This window comes from Rhinichthys klamathensis, unplaced genomic scaffold (assembly GCF_029890125.1).
Source record: "Rhinichthys klamathensis goyatoka isolate OS25496 unplaced genomic scaffold, OSU_Roscu_1.1 h1tg000269l_1, whole genome shotgun sequence".
Lineage (NCBI taxonomy): Eukaryota > Metazoa > Chordata > Actinopteri > Cypriniformes > Leuciscidae > Rhinichthys > Rhinichthys klamathensis.
Window position 1 is genome coordinate 2,114,989 of NW_026606789.1, and position 24,697 is coordinate 2,139,685.

Below are 24,697 nucleotides of genomic sequence, written 5' to 3' on the forward strand. Positions count from 1 at the left end.
CTCTCAAAAGCTTGTAATGCATGACTGTAGAAACCAAACCGAACATGTCCGCTGGATAAAACACGAAATAACTGTTCTCCATAACACTCACATTTCATACCAAACACCAGTGCTTCTCTGATATGCAATAAGTACGATAAAACTATATCTCCCCTCCTAAGTCAGAGGTGGTCCTTCAAACATCTCTGAAATAGTGTCATATGTTTATATTACATTTGATAAATAAATGGGAAAATACATAAAACATATATTATGTTATCAACTACATAACTGAGCAGACTCAGCTGTATGTAGTGTAGAGTCCAGCCCCCGCTTTGTGAGAATTTTCTGCTTGTAAATGTCCATGCGCATCTGTGGTGAGACAGGGCAGCATTGCACATTACTACCACCTAGTGTGGCACAGCAGCACTACATTATTGTGTTCTGCCAAGACGAAATTTCTGTAAACATGCGTGGCAGAACCTGTCAAGAGCTACATTCCTAAAGTTGTTCATACTTTTTTTTCTGTTTAATATATTATTTCTTAATATTTCAAAAAAGAATCGTAAACATAAATTAAATATACATTTAGATATACATCATACACAAAGTGACCGAAAAATGGCAGAGCAACATTATTTTGCACTTTCAAGCACTGGGGTTTATAGGGTGAGAGTTGTGAGAGTGTGGGATTTTTCTTTTCATCCTTTTTTAACCTTGTGATCTGTTGGAATGCTGCAGTATTCCTCCAGGCAGAGGGAGGCCGCTGTTGCCCACGAAACACTCCTCGCCCGGTGCTCAAACCGAGCAGTTGCGCCTCTTTGCCACGCAGGGCAGGCCGCTGGAGCTAAGCCGGGTTTTTACCCTTTGTCAAAGACTTGTGGAGGAGACGGAAAGAGTGGGAGAGGACGGAGGAGGAAAGTTGAGGAGCTCCAGGACAGCGACTCCGACGCTGCTACGGCGCGTGAACATGCATGACGCCGCCACCCACTTGTTGCTACGAGGGTTGTATTTTTCTATGGAATTGAGACTAGAGCTGCCATCATTGCCTCCAACCGCGTATAACCAGCCATCCATGGCGACCAGGTCATGGGTGCTCCTGAAGAACAAGAGAAGAAAATGTCCATTAGGAACTTACAGGTTTGGATTGACAAATAAGTTGTATGACTCTCTTCTGTCACAAGTGAGACACAAGTCAATGTGTCTCCTTTCTGGGAAGTCAATCAGACTTTAAGATAAGTGATAAAGGTGTTCCACAAGGATCATCCTTAGGTCCTCTTTTGTTCTCAATCTTTATTAATGATCTATCTCAAATCTGTTCTGACTGTCAATTTCATTTATATGCAGATGATACTGTATTATACTTTTCTAGCTCTGATATTTCTCAAATTCAGTCCTCTCTCCAATCTGATTTCAATTTGGTTCAAGGATGGCTTTCCTCGAACAAGCTTCTTTTGAATAAGAGAAAATCATATAGCATGTTGTTTTGCACTCGATCTGATCCTTCGATGTTAAGTAACTGGTCTATTAGCTTTTTTGATGGAACAACAATAGAAAAAATTGAAGAACTCAAATATCTAGGCCTCTGGCTTGATTCTCAGCTATCCTTTAAATCTCATATTAATTTGATTACTAAGAAAATATTTGGTTGTCTGAAATCACTTTATCGTTCTGCTGACTGCTTCTCACTAGAAGTACGTAAGAGAATTATAACCCAATTAATATTCCCGATACTGGACTATGCTGATGTGGTCTATGGTAACACCTCTGGAACAAATCTCCGTCCTCTTAATGTTTTATATAATAGTCTTTGTAGATTTGTGCTCAGGTGTCCTTACAGAACCCATCACTGTCTAATGTATGAGTCATTGAACTGGCCTACGCCGAAGACCAGAAGACAACTCCACTGGTTAACACTTATTTTTAAATGTATTCATTTTAATTTCCCGTCATATCTGAAAGACCTTTTAATTCCTTTCAGCTCTCAATACAACTTAAGGCACATGGACCAACTGTTTCTAGTAACACCTAGAATCAGTAAAGAAATTGGTCGTCGTGCATTCAAATTCAAAGGTCCATCTGATTGGAATAACCTTCCTTCCTCACTAAGGTCGATCACTTCTCTTTATATCTTTAAATCATATTTAATTACTCAATTTCAAACACTTTGCTCGTGTTTCTGAACTGTTTTAGGTCTCATACTACTCACTGTCCAGTGTACTGTATATATGTGTGTATTTGTTTACAAATATGGATTGTATACTTTACTCGTGCATGCAAGCAGATGTATTTATAAGGGGGTGTATAGTATGCTTATGTGTACAAATGTCTATCTCTATTTTTTGTAGAGGGATTTATTTATTTATCTATTATTTAAAAAATAAGAAAAATATTGTTATTATTTTTTATATTCTATATTTTTTATATATATATATTTTTTTTTTCTTATCTTGTCTGTGCATAATCTGTGCATTATTGGCTGGTGAGGGGGTGGGGGGCTAGTTTCAGGGAGCATTGTTGGAGTGTGCGTGGGTGTGTGAGTGTGTGTGTGTGTGTCTTTGTACTTATGTGTTTGGAATTATCTCTAATATTTACTCTATCATCTTGTTTTGTTTGTCATTATTGTAAGGACCCCCTCGAAAATGAGATGGTACATCTCAAGGGGCTATCCTTGAAATAAAGAATAAAGAATAAAACACAAAAGAAAGTATTTTGAATAATGTTTTAGCTGTTTTGTTAATACAATAGCTATGTTTCCATCCACTTATTTGCATGCGCATATTGGGAAAACACTGGATGGAAAAGCAAAGATGCGCATGAATTCTAAAAATACTCATGCGCTCAATTGAGGCGGATAATTGTTTTATCCGATAAGAAGACATGCGCATAAACTGCGATGGAAACACATTTACCGAATAAATCCCTCGATGCACAACAAAAACCTCACGTGACTTTGCCTGTGGATGTGATTGGACAACTGGACTAACCAGCAGACCTATTTCATTGCACAGCATCTCAAATGTTGGATTGATCATCTGAAATGCCTGAGCCAAAGTCTGTCATCAGATTGGTTTGGTTTAATTCCCTCCCAGAAGCATCTCACATGATTGTGTTCCCAAACACCAGGCATTTATGATTTGGGATGGGATGGAAACGGTGCTTTATTTACAAATGTTTTATGCAATGTTTTATTCCCATTTTGCGCATGTTAAATTCACAATTTTGGATGTAAACATAGCTAATGAAAGTCAATGGGGTCCAAAAAAAGCCCAATGGACCCCAATGACTTTCATTGCAAAAAAAAACAAAAAAACACTTTCCAACATAATTTTTAAAGGAGAGAGATGCATATAGGCTTGGGATAACATGACGGTGAGTAAATGATGGCAGTCGAATGCTCGAATGCCACTTTCGAACCTGCGGATGTTCATGGGGGCCACTCCCTCCCAGGTGTTGGTTTTTGGATTGTACCGTTCCACTGAATTTAGGCAGCTGGTACCGTCATTGCCCCCTGCAACATAAAGCATGCCCTCCAGTACAGCCACCCCTGCACTGCTCCTCCTGCTCAGCATGTTGGCAATGGCAGTCCAGAGATTACTCTGAAAAATATAATACCGTCTTTTTAGTCATTTATTTATCCATGGAGAGAAAACATAAAACACACCCACCCTGGAGACATTTTCAACATATCATAGAGAAATGTGTCACATACCTGAGGGTCGTATTTTTCAACTGTGGCTAAGTGTGAGGAACTGTCGTACCCACCGACAGCGTACAAACTGCCATCTAACAGAAGAATGTAGAGCAATTTAGAGCAAACACAGACGACATTAACCATTTCAAGAGGCAAATATATATAAAATATATAGTCACTCCTACTAGCCACTTTGGCAGGTTGAATTTTATATAAAATATATACATTTTTCAATTGTAGTCTTTTAATAAAGGCATCTGAAATAATAAACTAGGTGCGATGTAGTGTTATCAAAAATATAGATTTTTCGATACACATCGATACTGAAATATCTGAAACACTTCAAATGCTCATTTTCCGCAGAATACACTGTAACAGCTGCGCTTTCTCACGCTCTCATCTCTCTGACAGCGAGTTGACACACAAACCCGCCTCCCCTCACTCACTCGTTTCATTTGCTTCAGATAAATATTGTTGGTGTTACAGAGCTTGAATTTCGGTGTGGGATTGCGCATCATTTTACTCATTCCCAAAGTGCGCACATAAAACCACCTCTCAGTATTAAATTGAGTTTGTTTTCGCTGCTTACTGCGCTTAAACAGTCAAATACACATAAAATAATGTCAAAATGCAGATCTTGACAAGTATTCTCGTAAACACAGTCAGTTATGAACGTAAACAGTTGAGAAAGAAAATGTAAGTGTAACAGTATAATGGATCCGTGCGTCAGGTCTTAAAGGGTTAGTTCACCCAAAAATGAAAATTCTGTCAGTAATTACTTACCCTCATGTTGTTCCAACCCCATAAGACTTTCATTCATCTTCGGAACACAAATTAAGGTATTTTTGATTAAATCTGAGAGCTGGATCACTCCTTTATAGGCTTTTTAAGGGATCGAAACTGGCCGGCCGAAAAGTTATGCAAGACATCGTTAAAATAGTCCAAGTGACTACAGTGGCTCAATCTTAAGTTTATCAAGCAACAAGAATACTTTTTGTGCGCAAAAAACAAACAAAAATAACGACTTTATTCAACTACTCATTTCCTTCCCTGTGGGCCTTGAGATTTCACGTAGTGATATTGCGCAAAGCTTCTAGGTTGCACGTCACACGTAGGCTCACTATTGGCCGACGCTGGTCATGTGTGTGATGCGTGTGACGTACAACCTAGAAGCTTTGCACAGTTCCACTACGTGAAATCTCAAGGCCCACACAGAAGGAAATGAGTAGTTGAATAAAGTCGTTGTTTTTGTTTGTTTTTTGCGCACAAAAAGTATTCTTGTTGCTTGATAAACTTAAGATTTAGCCACTGTAGTCACTTGGACTATTTTAACGATGTCTTGCATAACTTTTCGGCCGGCCAGTTTCGATCCCTTAAGAAGCCTATGGAGGAGTGATCCAGCTCTCAGATTTAATAAAAAATATATTAATTTGTGTTCCGAAGATGAATGAAAGTCTTACGGGGTTGGAACAACATGAGGGTGAGTAATTACTGACAGAATTTTCATTTTTGGGTGAACTAACCCTTTAAAGTGACAGCAGCCTAATATACCTGCTGGCAAATTATGAGATAATATTAAAAATATCTATATGGCAGTTTTTCCCCATGGTATTGAAGTCAAAATTGTGGCCAATGAAAATGCTGATTGGCTAGTAACTGTGGAAAACCACTGGCCACAGTGGCTGGTGAGCAAAAAAGTTAATGTCAAGCCCTGAGCATTATATATTTTTTACCTAATGTGGCCACTCTAACATATCTCCTTCTGGTGCTCATGGCAGCAATGGAGGTCCAGGTACTGGTCAGAGGGTCATACCTCTCCGCACTAAAGACAAAATCAAAGAGAGAGAGAGAGAGAGAGAGAAATATTATTACATATTATTTGACAATTACGTAATAAAAAAAGAGACATTTTCCTTGCATATCGTCATCTTATTTCCAATCAAAATATTATTAATACAGTTATATTTAAGAAAAAATGTCACATTTATTTGACTGAATAGCATACCTGTTGAGACAGGAAGCACCATCATATCCTCCAGCTGCATACAACAACCCATGCAGGACCGCCACACCTAAACAGCTCCTCCTTGTTCCCATGGACACTTCAGGTTGCCACACATTTGTTACTGGGTCATACGACTCTACAGTAGCCAAATCAGAGGTGCCATCATACCTGTTTTGGGAAAAGACAGAGAGGAACAATAGATCTTTCATGCGTCTTTGAATAAATTGCATCTTTATCATGCAAGTAAAGACAAGACCGTCATCATTCATAGAATTACATTAGTCAACACCTGACACATTTCCTAACTAACCTGAAGTAACTTCTTGATTGCCTCAGCAGGGAAATCTGAAGGAAATAACATAGCTTTCTGCACATTCTGTTCCCTTTGTAATGTAATATGAAAATAATGAAAAATAGCACAGATTTGATTTATGTATGTACATTTATATGCGTCTTTGGTTGTAGTCACACTTGCTGTTTTTTTCAGCATCTCGCATCATGGGCGCCGTATTTTTAATATGCTGCATCGAGTTTAAGACTGTTCAACTTTCAATCCTGTCAGGATGTTTTTGAGTTTATTGGCTAGTTAAAAAAAAATAGTTTCTATGGAAAGCCATTTTCTCCACATAAGAAAGAAATGTGCTTTGGTAAATCATCCTTATGACAAAATACATTTTTTTCATAGAACGTTATATGAGATAAACGTTGAAAATTCTGACAAAATGTCAGTTATGACAAAGATAAAAAGTAGTTATGAAAAGTCAAAATTACAAGATATTAAGATATAATTATATAACATAAAAATTCTGACATAAAATTCAAAATTTAGATAAAATGTCAATGGGCTTCCCTAGATTTCCAATTATTCCAGGGGTTTAAAATTATAAAATGTTTATTCTAAAGCACTCACACTGATGCCACATAACTCTGAATTTTCAAAAGGTGCACAAAACACAAGGGGCCCTGTCAGTTAAGATTGGTGTTATTAATGGAAAAAGCAGTTGATTCTCTGAAAAAGATGAGGCTTTAGGATCTGCGTACCCGCCCACAGCATAGAGCTTGTTTCCGATAGCAGCCACTCCGACTCGTGCCCGCCGTGTTGACATAGACGCAACCATGTGCCAGCGGTCGGTCCTGGTGTCATAGGCCTCACAGTCTCCATGAATAGCAAAAAGACTGCCCCCACCTGAAAGACACGCATTTAAAGCAATCCAACAACATACAGACATTTGTGCATGTGTGTTTTTACAGTCTCGTTTACAGACCTACGGCGAAGAGGACCGGACTGGCTCCCTCGCATCGACGCGGTCGGGTGCGGCTGTTACTGAGCACGCCCCTCTGCTCGGGCATCAGGTGGTACTTCAGTGCCTCGATCAGCAGGTCTTTGCACTCGGAGTGGTGACGCACCAGCAGCTCTGTATCCACATTACTCATCAGGAAGTCTCGTGTCAGCAGGGGCAGACGTACACACTTCATCAGCTGAACAGAGAAATGGACGGAGAGTGAGAGGTAAGACGTGTGCGTGTGTAAAAAGGATCAGAGAATACAAAGGAAGGGAATAGAGAAACAAGTATCGAGTTGCAGAGACATAATCCTTTATTAAGCACTAATTCTGTGATTTACTGTGATATTGCTAAAAGCGCAGTTTGACAGGAGGAATCACACCCACCCGGGGCACATGTTGCCTCCGCCCATCAATGTCATGCTTGACCCAGCTCAGCACAGCCCTGTACACCTCCTCCTCTGATGGGACATTCAGGTTATCACTGGAGATCAGATCCAGCACCTGCAGAAATCACAAGAAAGGGTTCATAACTGATCTGAAAACTAAAGATTATGGTTCCAGAGTAAGGGACCACAATGGAAATAAGTCTTCGGGCTTTATTTTGTTATCCCTGACTACTTGTGTATTTTTTTTTTTTTTTTTATGTATGACACAGTTTCATACTGTTTCATATTTTTATATTTAAGTGGTCAAATAAAATCAATCAATCAATCATTTACATTTATTCATTTAGCAGACGCTTTTATCCAAAGCGACTTACAAATGAGAACAATAGAAGCAGTTAAACTAACAGTAGGACAACAATGCGTAAGTGCTATAACCCCTCTCAGTTTAATTTTAGTGCAGTTTTTTTTTTTTTTTTATCAGTCAGACTAAAGTCTTTAATTAACATTTTGAAAGACAAATTTGTGTTTTAGTGTGAATGAAGCGCATTTAAATGCACTTGATTTTAAAATAAGTCTCTAATGCTCACCAAAGCTGCATTTATTTGATAAAAAATTACAGTCAAAACAGTAATATTGTGAAATGAAATATTATTATGTTATATATTACTTCCGTTTTCAGTGTTACATGATCTTTCAAAAATTATTCTAATATGCTGATTTGGAGCTCAACATTAACATTTCCTAAATTATTAATGTTGAAAACAATTGTGACATTTAATATTTTTTGTGGAAACCAAGGCATTTAAAAAAAATATATTCTTTGATGAATCCTTGCTGAATAAAAGTTTTATTTTCTTTAAAAGAAATCTTACTGACCCCAAAATTTTGAATGGTAATATGAAAATAAAATTTTGATTTAATAATGTAATTGAATTTTACTTGATAATAATATACATTCCAATTATGTTCCAAAGTTCTTCACATTACTAGTTGTGTTTTGGCAAATTTTTTGGTGACCCAAAATAGTATACCAATCCAGTTAACACATCTTACCTTAAATCCATTCTGCAGTTGTTGTTTTTTTCAAATCGGCATTAAAAAAAATTAAAAACCATAGTTATAATTGACTTACTTTCAAAACATTGCTTTGTTAGCCAACTTCATGTTAACATGTCAACTTCTGGGTCAACCAATAGTGCTGAGTGAGTTTCAGATTGAACAATGGCAGAAGGGGAGGTAGGGGTGGAAGAAGTGATAAGTGTTTGGGAAACCATACCATTATTTTGCAATTTCATTTTCTGCTGTTAGTGATGAAGAAATTGCAAAAATTACTTTATAATTATTATTATTTTTGCAATATGAATTTAAGAGACTTCAGCCAATGCCCGAGACCAGCTCATGGACATGGACAGAGGTTTTAAGGATTACAACCCAAATGACCAGCATCACAGCTGCTCGGGACAAATGTAATACCATCACCATCATCTAATCTACACACTCAGAAGCACTACAACAGCCTTTGCAGAATTCCTGTCACAGATTGTTTGTTCATTTGGGGCAAAGGGCACAGTTAACATGACTACAAGCATTTCCTAGGTCTTGTGGGTTAAATATGGGGCCAGTGGAAGCCTCTAGCCTGCAACAGCTGTTAAGAGAGAGAGAGAGAATCACAGACAGAGAAGGAACAGCAGTCTATGTCATCAGCAAGCCCTAATGGTCCTCTGTAATCAGTGTCTGAACAGCAGGGGGATTTCATGGAATCATGTAACTTTTCAAAACACAGGGACACTAATACAAGCAGCACTCCGATTATTCAAAAGAATGCTCTTCTACGAAGAGAGCGGATTAGAGCTGATGAAATTAGTGTTGTATGAGAGCAGGGGCTGCTTTCTGCTGATTAGCAGTCTCAGCTTCTCATTGACGTGCAGTTGTCACCACATATTCGAGCAGGATGATTGACAGTGTATTGAAGTGCTGATGCAGAGAGCACTTATATCAGTGTCACTGCGGTGTAATGCATGCTGACATTTTCGCTTTGGTGAGTCGAAGAAGAGTTCAAAGTTTGGCTGATTGGCATGGTCCAGTTAGCTGTAACTATATCATCTGGGGCCAAAAAAAAACAGCAATCTCAATTCACAGCCATTCAAACGTTCCTGTGTATTCTGACTGAATACATTTTCCCAAGCAATATATAAAATGCAAAAATTGCAATTATACTTTTGGGGATATATAATCATGTATAAAATATATTTTACGTACACTACACTACCATTCAAACGCTTCGGGATGGTAGGATTTTTTATTTATTTTGAAAGAAGTCTTGTATGCTTGCAAATGAATTTTATTTGACAAAATACAGTACAAACAGTAATATTACGAAATATTATTACAATTTAAAACAAGTTTTCTATTTTAGTATATTTTATAATGTTATGCATTCCTGTGATGGCAAAGTAGAATTTTCAGCAGCCATTACTCCTGTCTTCTGTGTCACATGTTTCAACCGAAATCATTTAATATGCTGATTGATGCAAGACAATTTTCTTCTTATTATTAATGTTTCATAACGGCTGTGCTGCTTAGTAAATACGTTTTTTTCATTCTTTGATGAATGGAACGTTCAAAAGATCAGCATTTATTTGAAACAGAAATATTTTCTAACGTTATAAATACCCTTTTAGTCACTTTTGATCAATTTAATGCATCTTTGCTGAATAAAATAAATTTCATTTCTTTAAGGTGTCTTTTTCGAAACCTTTCATGCAAGTGTGTAATATAGCTGTTTGTTAATGTAAAAGGTCTGCAAAGTTTTGAAGATCAAAGTGCAAGACAAATAAATTTATTGTCTCCTAAAATAAAGAATCGATTCAAAACTGCCGAAACAAGTCGTCAGCAATTCCAGTCTCTCTTCTTGCCCGCAAATAATGTCTACTTTGACCCAAGCCTGGAAGAGTTTGGTTCGTGTTGTCAAAAGGATGAGAACTCACGCTGGCATTTATATGGAAAAACCGACTCCATCGTTCCTGATCGTATCACTGTGTATGAGGTGCTGAGGAAGCCTCCAGAGCCGAAATTCAGATATGGTTATGGGTGTTTTGTTTCCGACACGCACTGTAAGCAGTAGACCAATCACAAGACTGGGCCATCTGACCAATCAGTGCAGAGTAGGCTTTCGGAAAAGAGGGGTTTAGAGAGACTGAGTCTTCAAACAAAACGTTTTCAGACTCTTTGAGAAATGAGGTTATGGGCAATGTATATTATGAGAAAATGTTTTTTGATATTGGATTCAAACCTATTGTAGGAGACCTTCAAAACAAAAAAATAGAAACCTTTAAATGAGCATAATAGGGGCACTTTATTAGTATATTTGTTATATATAAAGTATATATATGTATTTATAAAACGGTTAGTTCCAATCCTTGATTCTGATTGGTCAATAGCTGTGCTTTATTCACGATAAAACACGGCTATGACCGCTTCACCCAACGGTTCTATGTATCACTACACAACACCCCTAGCAACCACTCTTAGCAACTTAAACAGATGTTTCATCTCATTGATATTGTTCATTTAAAGCTAGAGCAGAGCATTGTGAGAGATCGAGTAAGCGAGTGTACCTGCATTTACAGTAGACGTAGCATTTTCCTTCAGGTCAGTCCTATATTCATAATAAAAAAATGCGTTTGAATGTCCGCTGCATATTTTGTCCTTTTAACAGTCATGGGGTTTTCCGTGCATAACGTTAGTCATCTGTCAGTTGCGTCTGTCTTCTCCGTGATCACAAGTTCGAGTCCTTTCAAAAGCCTTCTCTACAGACTCACTCACTCACTCACTCATAAAGACAGTCTTTGCCGCCATCTATTGGCGAAATAATATATGTAACTTCTGTTGCTGTTCACGTTCCGGGACTATTTTTTCCAGCGGAAGGCAGGCTTTTAGTGATTTTACTTCATGAAAGTTGCATAGATACATATTTTTCGGCTTTAATATTTTTATTGTGTGGCAACCGTTTTATAAAAGCAATAAGGTACTCGAGGCAAGTGCTGTATCGTGAATAAGTAACGGCTGAAGGGGTTGCAGGCACTCCGCTTCGCGTCGTGCCTAACAACGCCCTCCAGCCGTTACTTATTCACGATACAGCACAGCCTCTCGTACCTTATTGCTTACATATATATATATATATATATATATGTTAAAAATATATATTTTTAGAGGGATTTTAAAAACATAAATTGACATATGTCTCCCTGCTTGCTTCCTTTGAGACAGTTTAAGATAGTCGCTAGTCGCATGGCTTTTACAGCTCTGGTGATTCAAAACTTCAGTTCCCATAATGCCCATGAGCAAAGATGTCAGAATTTTAACCACTCACTTCTGAGAAACTTCAGCGTCAGCTGAAAAACTGCCATTGAGATTAATGGGAATGCTAATGGACAGCTATCTCCAGACCTTGGGAGAGTTTTTCTTTGAGTAGTATGAGGGGGCGTATTAAAAGCCAGGATGGAACCAGAATTCCTGCAGCGAAGGTCGAAATAGAGCAGGTTTTTTTTATTCTCAGACTAAGTCAGAAGAATCAAGACTTCCCAGACGACAGAGAGGAGGAGAGGCCGGATCAAGTGAAGGGATTGTGTTTTTAAAAAGCTCAAGGCGAAGGTGACAGGAAGTGGTGTCAGTGACAAATATATATAATTAGACATCCGTGGCCAAAACCATTTTTCCCTCAAGGATTGTTATGGCTCAACTCCCCAGCACTCCCCATGCATCATTTAACGGGTACACTTTACACGCTTCTTTTTACATCCTGAATAAATCTATTCTTAAAACCCCTCTTGCATCAGAGTTTCTTACAGTTTGAATTTGTTATGACCCTGGGCGATTCAATCTGTTCCTCACACAAAGCTATCATATGTACTTTTATGGTGTCGTTTTGGTGCTTAACAACCCCAGTCCTCATTCACATTTATGTTTTACCTAAAAAAATTAATTTAGGTTTCACAGAAGAAAGTAGAGAGAAATGTTGCTGTGGCAACTAACTGAAATAAATAAGTTTAAGTACTAAAGCTACTACAAATAAAATAAATTATTATTAATGACAAAATACTAAAATAATGCGGAAAATTATGAAGAATATTTGGGTGACCTATATCCTTTAACTACCTAACTAGTATTCTACTACATTAACTACAAAACAGATCACTCACCTGTTTGAGAGGTAGCAGCATAAACTCCTCAGTCTTCGAGACCTCTACGAAGTGCTGCAGGACGTACTTATGGGCTGACTTGAGAAGGTCGCTGCAGGAGTGAGTGTCTGCAAAGCCACGGATGCCCAGGCAGTTTGAGGGGTCCAGCTGGCTGAGGAGGAATTTACAGCAGGCATCTCTCACTCCGTTGAGCTGCAGGAGACTAGCTGCTGGCAACAAGGTCTGCTCGAGTAAAGCAGTAGAAGTAAGAATTAAGAAGTAGTCATTTTCAGAAATTAATCTTTAACATCATCTTAAGGTGCGGTCACATTTACTGGATTTTGCTCTAACATTTTTTTTTGCCGAACAATAACAAGTTTCGCATGAGGCCAAAAAAGTCCCCCAAGCAGATCTCACTCATGTTTAAGTTTGTAACAATAACCAAGAGAAAGCTGCTTGGTTTGAAAGTGACTTCTGTGTGAGCCTACACTATTGGCAATAGACAATGGACCTTTTGTGCATGCAAAATTTAGCTGGAAATGCACTGAAGTTTCACTGATGTGATTGCACCTTTAGTCTAATCATGAGACAAATTCTTGTAAATTAGCTGCCACATATGCATTTGTTCTTTTGAAACAGCACAAATAGAAGGCCTGCATTTGCAAAGATGCAAATTGTAAGTTTGCACAAACCATCTGACCACACCACCTTGTTAAGCACCTCACAGACCAAACTAGATTACATCCTGGTGATTGTGAGCATGAAAATACAGTATGCTCTTCAAAAGACACTAAAGTCGACGTACCTGCACATTTCCTTCTCCTACTACGATTTCTGCAGTGTAGGCGTACTGCACCAGCTGCTCCAGAGCCTGAGGGTCAATGTCATGCAGGGTCACGTGGGTCTGACGGCTCTCTGACATCTCATCTGCACAGTCACAACACACACAGCTGTGCAATAGAGGCTTTTGAAGAACACTGGTAGATTTAGGCAGTTTCCCAGGGGTTTGACGATGCTGATGTCCCGTTCACACATACAGCGAGCTCTGGTGGTTGTACTGTTTGGCGAAGTGGATGTTCCCATTAGAACGTTATTGGTGCTGCTCCCCTGGCAATAGCTTTTGAAAATCTGATCAGAAATGGGATGATCATCTGCTCTGAGTTCACAGAGTATCTGTGCTGTTGGATGCTAGCAGAATTTCCTACTTGACTGCTATATTTAACTATATCAGACAGTGTACTATATTTGCATGAAATCTGCAAAATTTGCAAACTCTGTTTGATTTTGTTGCATTGTCAACGTTCAGTGACATTCATGAAACCGGAAATCACTTTATGAATGAACGACCCTTGAGACTAGTGTTGTTATTCTCAACTAAAAATATTAAAAATGCTGCCTTGGCAACTAATTAAAATAAAACAAGTTGAAGTTGAAGTACTAAAACTGAAATAAAAAATAAACTAAAGAAATATAATATAATATAATATAATATTGTAAAACCAAGAAAATTACCAAAACTAAAACTAAAAATATAAAAAATAAAAGCAAACTCAAAATAATAATAAATACTATAATAGTATTTATACTAAATATAATAATAAAAACATTAAAATAATAATAATAATACTGCTTGAGACGTATGACAACACTGAACAGTTAAATTAACATTCCACACAAAAATGAACTGCTGGATCATTTAAATAAATTTTTCTAACTTTGTAGACAAATTTGACACTTTTTGCATAATGTCTGTCATTTTATGAAAGGAAAGAGAATATCTTCTTTTGTGTTTTTACATCTATATAATCGTAACCACTTATTTCTATTCTGATATTATTTGTCATCATACTGTTAGCAGATATATAGGCCTGGTTTCACAGATTAGGCCTTCATTCAATTAGGACATTTAAAGGCACAATATGTAGGTTTTTTTCACCACAAGAGGGCGCAGTTTCCAACAATAACAAAGGCGTAGGTTTATGACGCAGCGATGAGCTGAATGATGGGACTTGCTGTCAAGCTGATGGATCTAATAATGTTTATGGATGAGTGCAAACATTCATGTTTTTTAACATTACAGTGGTATGAAGCAGGTCGCGATTGCTAAAGAGACAGATATCACACGCGAGTCCCGCGGATATAAAAGAATAAGGACATTTAATTCTACCGAACTACCCGCAAGTGCTGGATTACTCACACAGGTCAGTTTATTAGACAAATTAAACTTGTGAGGTAACGCAGCGCTGCTTCACTTGGTCTAACGTTACACTATCACACTAAACGGCATTTAAATGTGTGTTGAAAGTTATAATGTTATACTACGTGTTAGTTTGTTTGCTATACGAAACTAGCAGTAAGCTAGATCAACATTAGAATAACATACTGACCATATTCTAACATTTCATCATGTTGAGCTAACGTTACATAACATTGATTTGTTTTATGTACATTTGCTCACCTGTCTAATAAAGCTGTCAAGTCGTGACTGAAGCTCTGTCAAGTCCAAGTTACTCACGGACGTGGAGCTCTCGGCATCTCAAAAACGCCACGCTGATATTGATCCTCATTTTAGTTCTCCTTGTTTGTCCCAAAGTCTGCTTGCCATGGTCTATGTTTGAAAGAAACAAGAACTGCGTGCCGCTAAACGTTACGCACTACGCAGTTGTCCACGTATGTCGCCATGGTTACGTCATGGCTATGGCAGTATGAACGGAAACCAAGGATAGCGAGGATATTGCGTCATTGACAGGCGACATTTTTTTCCGGGACGGCCACTTATTTAAAATTGGAATTTCTCTGAAATAAAAAAATCTTTGGAGACTTTTGGGATCTTGGAAGTACACAACTGCAGGAAATATATCACACTGTGCAAGTGATTTTTGGATATTTTATTACAAAATTCTTACATATTGTACCTTTAAGTAGCTTTTATAAAAGTGCCTTAGAAAAAACATCTTGAGACAAAACAATGGCACTGACATATTTTAAGATATCTCAGTGCAAGTTGCTTTTAGTTAAAACAGCTCAAACATGCATTTTAGTCTGGGACTAGCTTAAGCCTTAAATATGAAAAATAATTTTGTTAGAAATTTGAATTACCTATAAGAGAAATGCAGCACACTCAGTGTTAGTACAAATTAGTCCAGACTCAAGAAGATTATTTGTTGTAAGTTAAGCAAGTTTTGATATGTATAATGGAGTTTAAATCAGTGCATTGTTAGTAGATCTAGTGTATGGTAAGTTCAGAATAGTCATGGCTCTGAAGAGCCCACATTGTCCTGACTCATACCATCACACTCTAGTCTGAGGTGCAGCGGGACTGTTGAGCAATAGGAAAAACCAGGCACCTGCTGATCTGAGACCAAGACAGGGAAGAGAATAAAGCATGGAAAAACATTAGGAGATGACAAAAGGCAGGAAGGAAGGAAGGAAGGAAAGGCTTGAAACAGAAGCTGAGGTAATGTACATAGGAAATAAACACTACACAATACACAATACACGTTCACCTTAAAGACCATGTGTGAAGTCAAAATTGTTTTTTCACCTTTTAGTTCATATGTTAGCTATGGAACTATCTATATGATAGCGTACTCCTGATTTCACAAAAAAACGGATATTAAACTTGTAAAAAAAAAAAAGCATTACCTAGGGATGTGCAAGTGTGCACAAGTACTTGAGTACTCGATCATGAAAACGACTTTAAAAAAGATATTTCTTTTTTTCCTGATTGGTTATTGTGGCATTTTGGGCAGTACCTGAGGTCTGATTGGTTAGCGTTAGGACAGCATGCTGTCCAGACCGGAAAAATAAAGTAAAACTATGGATTTTAAAGTGCGCAGTGATGCCTGAATCACTTTGTATCATGAAAATACAGTTAGGCGCAAGAAGTGCAGCACCAATCTACGAATATACATAATATTATAATTTGAACTATTATACTACTAGTTGTCCGTGTTTCAGTCTTGTTGGTACAGGAAGAGCGCATCCACAACAGGAGTTACACAGTCATCAGACAAGCACGGTCAAGTTCACGTGCAGGTGTAAGTCGTAATATTAATTTTATTAGTAGCCTATATATCTGATTAATCTCATATAGGATGTGTTTGGTTGAGTTGGTGGAGGCATCAGTTCAAACGGCAATGCCCAACATTATTGTGTATGATTGGGTTATTTGAGACAGTCATATTCCTCTTGGATAATAATTGGAATAATCCAGCAGTGTTATTTTTTCTAGTCATATTTTTTTCAACAGTAGGCATATGTTCTAATTAAAATAGTTTCTCGACATAGCTTCGAAAACATGCAGGGATGTCTGGAATTACTTGACAGAAGGTGAAAATACAGTTAGGAGGAAGCTGTGCAGAGCCATAACATTATAATGAGAACACTATAGAATGTTGTGAACTCTTTGTGCTTTAGTAGCCCATGTTTCAGCACACTGTTACGAGGAAGAGTGTATCCACAACGGGAGTAACACTTTCTGCCTAGCACATAACTTAGTTCAAGTTCACTTGCATTTGCGTCTTTTTGTGCAGATACAAGTTGTAATGTTACAGCTATGTTGTGTATCTAGGATTTCTGATTAATCTCATGTAGGATGTGTTATTTAAAACGGGCTTCAGTTTACTGGTGCTCCTTCACTCTTCAGCTTCACTCCATGCAGCTATTCCTTTTAGATGTTTCTTTTTTTTTCGAAAACATTGGTGCATTATTGATAATCTAGCAGTGTTATTTTTATATTTTTATAGAAATATTTTCATGTGATATTTTTATTTGTCAACATTTATTTTTGTAACAGTCTTTTAATTCAAAAAATGTCATTATCACCATGATGGACAAGCCCAACCCCCGAATACTTGATTACTCATTTATGAGACCTATCAGTACTCGAAAAATTGACAAAAATGCCCATCCCTAACATTACTAGGCAAAAAAAAGTTCTCTTTAAGACTAGAGGTGTCGCGATATACTGGTATTGACGATAACCGTGATATTTAAAAAATGTAATATTGTTATCTTGTTAATAAGGGGTGTCGGAATATACCGGTATATTATTTCAAATGAATAGGACACGTATAATAATATGGCACGTATATAATCCAGCGCCAGTATCTGGTTGACATTTCAAAGTACAGTAGGTGGCGGTATTGCACCTGGTTGCCAAAACTTATAAAAACGTATGAATTATCGTATGTTTACTTCAAATATCTTTAGAGAGCAGTGTTTTTTATATTATGGAGTGCTAAAAAAAAAAAAAACTTCTGATACCATGACAGCCCTATTTAAGACATATGGGCCAGAACCATTTTCATTTCTAAAATAGCAATGTAGAATAAGACCTACTTGTAAACATGGCGTGGAAGTATGGACTGCAGGAGGCCAGCACCACCTTGTGTGCCTTGATCTCCTTGTTGGCCACATGAAGCACAATGTCGCAGAGCAGGCCGCGCTGCCGCATGCGGTTCATGGACACGAAGGAGTCGTGGTAGTGGCGTTTGGAGTTGTGTGAGATGCTGTGGCCATCCCGGTTCAGCAGCTGCATACCCCCCTCCATCATGCCGGTGCTCTCCAAGGCCTGCTGGAGCCTGGGCCTCACTCTAGGACACTACAGGAAGAGAGAGAAACACCATATGAAGTCAAAAATTGGGTTTTGTGGCTTTTAGTTCATGTCAAAATACCATTTAACAGATATATACTCTTCAAATCTACACTCTTCCTCTTCAGAAAAAAGTCCAAAAGTATAGATGACTCATCCTACACTACAGATTTTTGTTACAATCAAATGCTGTCTAAAACGAGAATGTCCCTCCCCCTAATAGATGCAACAGTGCCGACCCACTTTTTCAATGGTCTTGGTTCTGGAAGTATTTTTTCCAATAATTTTTCCCATAAGAATTTTGTTAAAAGAGTTATGAGCCATGAACCAAACCAACCAACAAACATTTAATTTGAAGATAAAAGTATTTAAAAATCTGACAAAGGTACAAGAATGACCTTCAATGAACTACAATCTCACGAAGGATTGTGAATGATATACAATTGTGGTCAGAATTATTGGCACCCCTGGTAAATATGATCAAAGATGGCTGTAAAAATAAATCTGCATTGTTTATCCCTTTGATCTTTCATTCAGAAAATTTGCAAAAATCTAACCTTTCATTGAAGTAAAAGAATTGAAAGTAGGAGGTAAATCACATTATGAAATGAATGTTTTTCCTTCGAAACACATTGGCAACAATTATTGGTACCCCTTTTTTGAGTAAAATATCTCTGAAGTATATTCCCATTAATATTTAAATTTTTAGCTAGGAACATGCAATTGTCTAGCAATGACTTTTGTTTCACAGGAGTATAAATATGAGGAAACACAAAGGCTAAATTCCCTTAATCATCCATCACAATGAGTAAAAACCAAAGAATATAGTTCTGATGTGCAGCAAAAGATTGTTGAGCTTCACAAAATAGAAAGTGGCTGTAAGAAAATAGCTAAAGCATTAAAAAAATTCCCATTTCCACCATCAGGGCAAAGATGAAGAAGTTTCAATCAACTAAAGATGTTACGAATCTGCCTGGAAGAGGACGTGTCTCTACATTGCTTTAATGCAAGGCAAGGAGGAAAGTTTGAGTGGCCAAAGACAATCCAAGGATCCCATATGGAGAATTGCAGAGATTCGTTGAGTATTAGGATCAGAAATCCTAAATAATAAAAATAAAAACATCAAACAGCACCTACATCACCACACGTTGTTTGGGAGGGTTCCAAGAAAAGTCCTCCTCGCTCATCCAAAAACAAACTCCAGCATATTTTAGTTTTTAGTTTAGTTTATTTGCACAAATATAAGATATAGGCCTACAATAAAAACAAGAAAATACAATCCAAATACTGTGCTGGGAGAGGCAGAAAATCCAAACAGGCTTATTTAAAGCCTCCACCTAAACAACAAAGAAAAACAGAAACTATGAAATTAAAGAAAGAGCTAAATTACAATAACAAATATAAATGTATGACTGAATTAAGTTAATTACAACATAATAATAATATACAACTAAAAACAAATCCTATAGGGTACATAAAATACTTTTTTTTAAAAAAGAAAACAGTCACAAGACATCAATACAATTATCTATTATACATCTTTTATAACATATTAAAGAACATTTTCTTGCTAGATGGGATAAACCATTCCATAATTTAATACCCCTAAAACTTTTTGAGTATTGACCTCTACAAGTGAGAAATTTAGGAAGATGAAAATTTGAAGATTGACGAGTTTTCAGACACGAGTATTCAGTTGTCAGACACGACTGGAACTTCAAAAGGGACCGGCTTCTATGGTCAGATCAGATGAAATAAAAAAATAGCTTTTTGACAGCAAACCCACAAGATGGGTTTGGTGCAAACAGGGATAAAAAAGTACCCCATGCCCGAGGTTAAATATACCGCTGGATCTTTAATGTTGTGGGCCTATTTTGTTTGCTGGAGGTCCTGGACATCTTGTTCAGATACATGGCATCATGGATTCTAGCAAATACTAACAGATAACATATCAAAAGCTGACGGCCTCTCCTAGAAATCTTATAATGAGCCGTGTTTGGATCTTCCATAAGGACAACGATCCAAAACAAACATCAAAAACATCAAAAATGTGTGACCTATAGAAGATGAGAGTGCAAGAAGCACCAACATGGATCTGTGAATCTGAAGGATCTGGAGAGATTCTGTATGGAGGAATGATCGCTGATCTCTTGTCAGGTGTTCTCCAAACCTGTTTTCCACTGCATGGTATGTCGGCACGGTTCGGTACGGCACGCTTTGTCGCTTTTCCACTGCATGGTACGGTACGGTACGGCTCGGCTCGGTACGGCTCACTTGTGGCGCTTTTCCACTGCATGGTACGGTAAGGTACGGTACGGCACGGCTCGCTTTAAATGGTACCACCTCTGTTGAGGTTCCAAGCGTACCGTACCGATACTAAAATGTGACGTGAACACACTGCAGAATCGCCACTACCAGCTTCATTGTATTTGCGAGACTGTAGCAAACTACTTGATTGACTTGCTTGAAGAAAAAAGAAAGAAAGAAAACTTCCAAAAAAGAAATGGCTGAATGTGGTCAGTGGACGAAGTGCAGACGTTCCTCTCGTTGGTTGCCGAGGAGCGGATAAACTATAACAATCAGACTATAATCCCACCCACTTTGAAGCAGTACTAACCGCAGTGGAAAAGCAAACCGAGCTAAAGCGAACCGAGCCGTGCCGTGCCAAGCCGTACCAGCAGCAGTGGAAAAGCGAAGAGAAGACTCAGAGCTGTTATCTTGGCAAAAGGAGGTTGCAAAAAAATTTAATAAAAGGGTGCCAATAATTGTGGCTAACATCTTTTGGAGAAAAACATTTATTTCATAATGTGATTTTCCCGCCACTATCAATTCGTTTACTTCAATGAAAGGTTAGATTTTTGCACATTTTTTTAATGAAAGCTCAAAAGGATAAACAATGCAGATTTATTTCTACAGCCATCTTTGATCATATTTACCAGGGGTGCCAATAATTCCGACCACAACTGTAATCAAATAAAAATAAAAATAAATCGACAAATATAAAACAATTGTGTTAAATAGACCATAGGCTATGATGAAGTTTATTTCCTATTTAAATAGGAAATAAGTGAAGACAAGAAATAAAAAAATATTTCATGAGGCTCTTTAAGAACTCTCATTTAAGCTAATGCTAATTAATAATTAATGTCATGTTTAACATCTGTGCATTACCTCTAACAATCTTTGAGTTATTTGCCAGACTGTAAATCCATTTTAATTTGTGCCTTCTTGGTTCACATTTCGTTTCCATACAGCATAATGGTTGCTTCAAGGCATTTTGAACAACGAGTACAGAATCATAATGGGAGAAGCGAGCCAGACCGAAGCGCTCAAGCCTTAAATATCATGAAAATTATCACTTCACATTACAAATTCCCGCTCATTTTATAGCTTATAGCTACATATGGTTTGCCCCTCAATACTCAGTGGCCTTTTCTCACTGGCCTGAGGCCTCAAAAGCTATTTAAATTTAGTCTCTCGCACACATAAAGACTCACACTCGCTGCATAAATAAACCGGCTGGTTGATTTTAATAATGAAACTGTGTTCCAGATGAAAGAACGAATGATATGGAACGGTTGAACCGACACGTCGTGACGAGTTGGCCAGCCAGCTGCACACATTCAATTCTCCAAAAGCATCACTATAGAAACCACTGTGCTGTGCCCACGGTAACATGTGCTGGTATCTGTCATACTCTTCACTTTGAGTGGGAAGATTGGATGGAGCAGGAGGATGATAAATAGCAATCCAGTTGACGGCACCTCTTCTATTAGATGTTGAGGTGTATAGTGTTTTAAATCAAATAAACTAAAGCCTTAAGCAATGGGATGTTTTGTTGTTTTCCTAACAATACAGCTCCAACTCTAAAGCATTACTCATGTTACTCCAAATAACAGATGACAGGTGAAAGAGCATGAAAAGAGTCATAGGCTCAGTATTACAGCCAGCAGTGGTGTGGCTGCCCACAAAATGGCTATGGGGTTTCAGATGTATAAATCCTTTAGTTATACAAAGCAAACCATGTGGTCTGAAACCTGAGGTCACTAACTGTTTAAAAATTCAGAATAGATTAGTTATTTGTAGTATGGTAGGCACTCAGGATAGAGTTTCTGTAGATGCCTGCCTCTGTGTGGCCCCTCAAGACAAATTGAGAAAGCATTACTGCTTAATAAAAGTTGTATTATGATGTTTTTTCAGGCAATGACTTCTTCACAAACTTCATTAGTGCTGAACTCAGCTGTGTGTATTATTTCCAGAACTCCTTCAACTGAACACATCTCCCTTGTACTTGTATCTGGTTAAATACAGTATTGCCTTTAAGGTTTTGCTGCTTACCCATAAGGCACTCAATAATTTTACCCCTTCATATTTGTCCGGTTTCTTCTCACATACACACTCGTACTCTTAGATCTTCTTCTGCACTCACTCTTGTTCTATCTCATATCCGCATGACTTCCATGGGTTCGTTTTAGACAGGCTTTAATGTGATTGTATATTTATGTACCCATCTTACTGTATGTTGTGTTTTTTAGGCCATACTGAGTGGCTTTATTTTTTATATTTTATGCTGATATGTGCTTTTTGATGCTTGTAAGGTGTCCTTGCGTGTCATGAATGGTGCCTATTATACAGTATATTATAGTAACTTGCTCACATAAAATTAATAATAAAAAAATATATATTAATCTGATAAAAAGTTTCTGAAAGCTTCTTACGGTGTTGGGAAACAATTTTTTGTTCTTTTTTAGGATTGTACACTAGTAGCAATAGCTGTAATATTTAGCAGAAATGTGAGGACCGGATTATTCAGCATAAAAATATAATTTTTCCTCTTGCATACTAGACAGGCTGATTCAGAGTTACAGCTAAAGACAACCCCTACAAACATCCCCAGTATCATTAATCTGACTCAGCACACCGTGTCCCATCCAGACAGAGCATCTCTCACCCCTCCTCCTCTGATCCATTCAAGTCATCCAGCAGAATAATACTGAGTATAACCAGCACTACCTGAACTGATGGATGACGCCTTTTCCTTTTGTTTCGCTTGTCTGCTTTATGGAGAATATTTTTGATTGAATCCTAGAGTGCAGCGGCTGAGCATCATCACAGTCCATATGAAAAACGAATAAAGCCTCAGTTTGGGAGCTTGTGTGTTGTTGACGTAAATGAAAGCCGCATGAGTGCTGGTCGCTGACGTCACATTTTAAGGTCGCGCCGGATGTTTGCTTTACAATTGGTTTAGTTCTTAATCGAGGCTCCGATGAAACTGCTTACATCCAAACAACATCAACAACAAGTTATCGTCGAGCAATTTGATAACGCTCCATCTACACTGTTTAAAAGCTACTACATCACAATTCTCAAATTACACCTCCTTAACATCAGTTCGCTAGTGATGGAAAGTCCGACTCATTCCTTCGAATCGGTTCCTTCGAACAGTTCGTTACAAAACATTACAGCAATTATTTTACGTCATGAAGTAAATACGTTCCCACGTGTTCCCTGTGTTTCCATCTCTAATGTTATTATCAGCTCAATCATCGGTTATTATCTATCCAATATGTCCGAAAGAGAGGATTCCCAGTGAAACGATACAGTAGGATTCAAATCATTCATTCATTGAAAATCGATTCATTGAAAAGATCCGACTCAAACGAACAATTCGTTCAAGAATTGGAAAAAGAAAACCTCATTGTAGGTGTTTGGGAAATAATTTTCTGCTGGCCATGTACATACCATAACAATAAATGAAACCATACAACAGAATAATATTTTGCCTCATTTAAGAGTATTCGCTTGGTGGCTGATCTCATGTTGCCTTTGTTCAGATGGGATTTTACAGTACAGGCAGGCAGTAGCACTGACAGCTAAAAGACGAAAAACATCATTCAGTCCTCATACCATATTCCAAACGCTTTAAACGACAGCATCACATACAAAGAAATGCTCAATGCACACACTTTAACCTGGATCAATTGACAAATATCTGTCTGAACAAAGAGCACATCATGCGATAAAGCTATTTCATAACACTTGCAGCTCTGGGACGGTGAGCATGCGTTTGCACATCCTGTCTTTTTTGTATAAGCTAAAATGAAGTAAGAAGTAAATAAATGTTGCTTTCATTGTCAGATGAGGTGCAATTCTGTCTGGATGAGATCGAATCTAAGCTCACCTGCTGTCGTCTGTGTCTGATTGACAAGACTCGTTTCTTTCTGTGTAGCGCTCTCTCCAGTTTTGTCCGTGTGTTATTATTAATTTGGATGCATGTGTTGATTTATTTAGCCGTGCGTCAGCGTGGTGAGTTGACATGCTACATCACATGTCGCTTCAAAACAGACGTCTGTCTCTCAGCTCTGATCTGCATTACAAAAAAAATAATACTGTGTTGAACATGTTACGCCCACCACAAATTTGACTGTGCTTTGTTTTAATCACGGTCCCAAATGGGGGTTTGTCCAATTGTGCTTTGCCCAACAGCCTCTGTGGTTGGAGACATGTCTCGGTGGATTTCAGATTTTTGGTTATTTTATGTATTTAAAAAAATAAATACAAAAGCTACTGTT

General features: G+C 37.8%; 1 protein-coding gene across 1 annotated transcript; it reads right to left on the reverse strand.

Annotated features, from left to right (window-relative positions):
- Positions 1-24,498, reverse strand: klhl17 (kelch-like family member 17). The gene is made up of 12 exons (XM_056268068.1): positions 24,307-24,498; positions 17,873-18,134; positions 13,335-13,456; positions 12,551-12,772; positions 7,348-7,464; positions 6,944-7,157; positions 6,720-6,864; positions 5,679-5,846; positions 5,407-5,495; positions 3,692-3,765; positions 3,397-3,578; positions 1-1,078 (listed from the first exon to the last, which is right to left on the reverse strand). The coding sequence occupies exons 2-12, from the start codon at positions 18,084-18,086 to the stop codon at positions 850-852; spliced, it is 1,776 nt and encodes a 591-aa protein (XP_056124043.1). The 5' UTR covers positions 18,087-18,134; positions 24,307-24,498; the 3' UTR covers positions 1-849.
- Between the last annotated feature and the right edge of the window lie 199 nt (positions 24,499-24,697).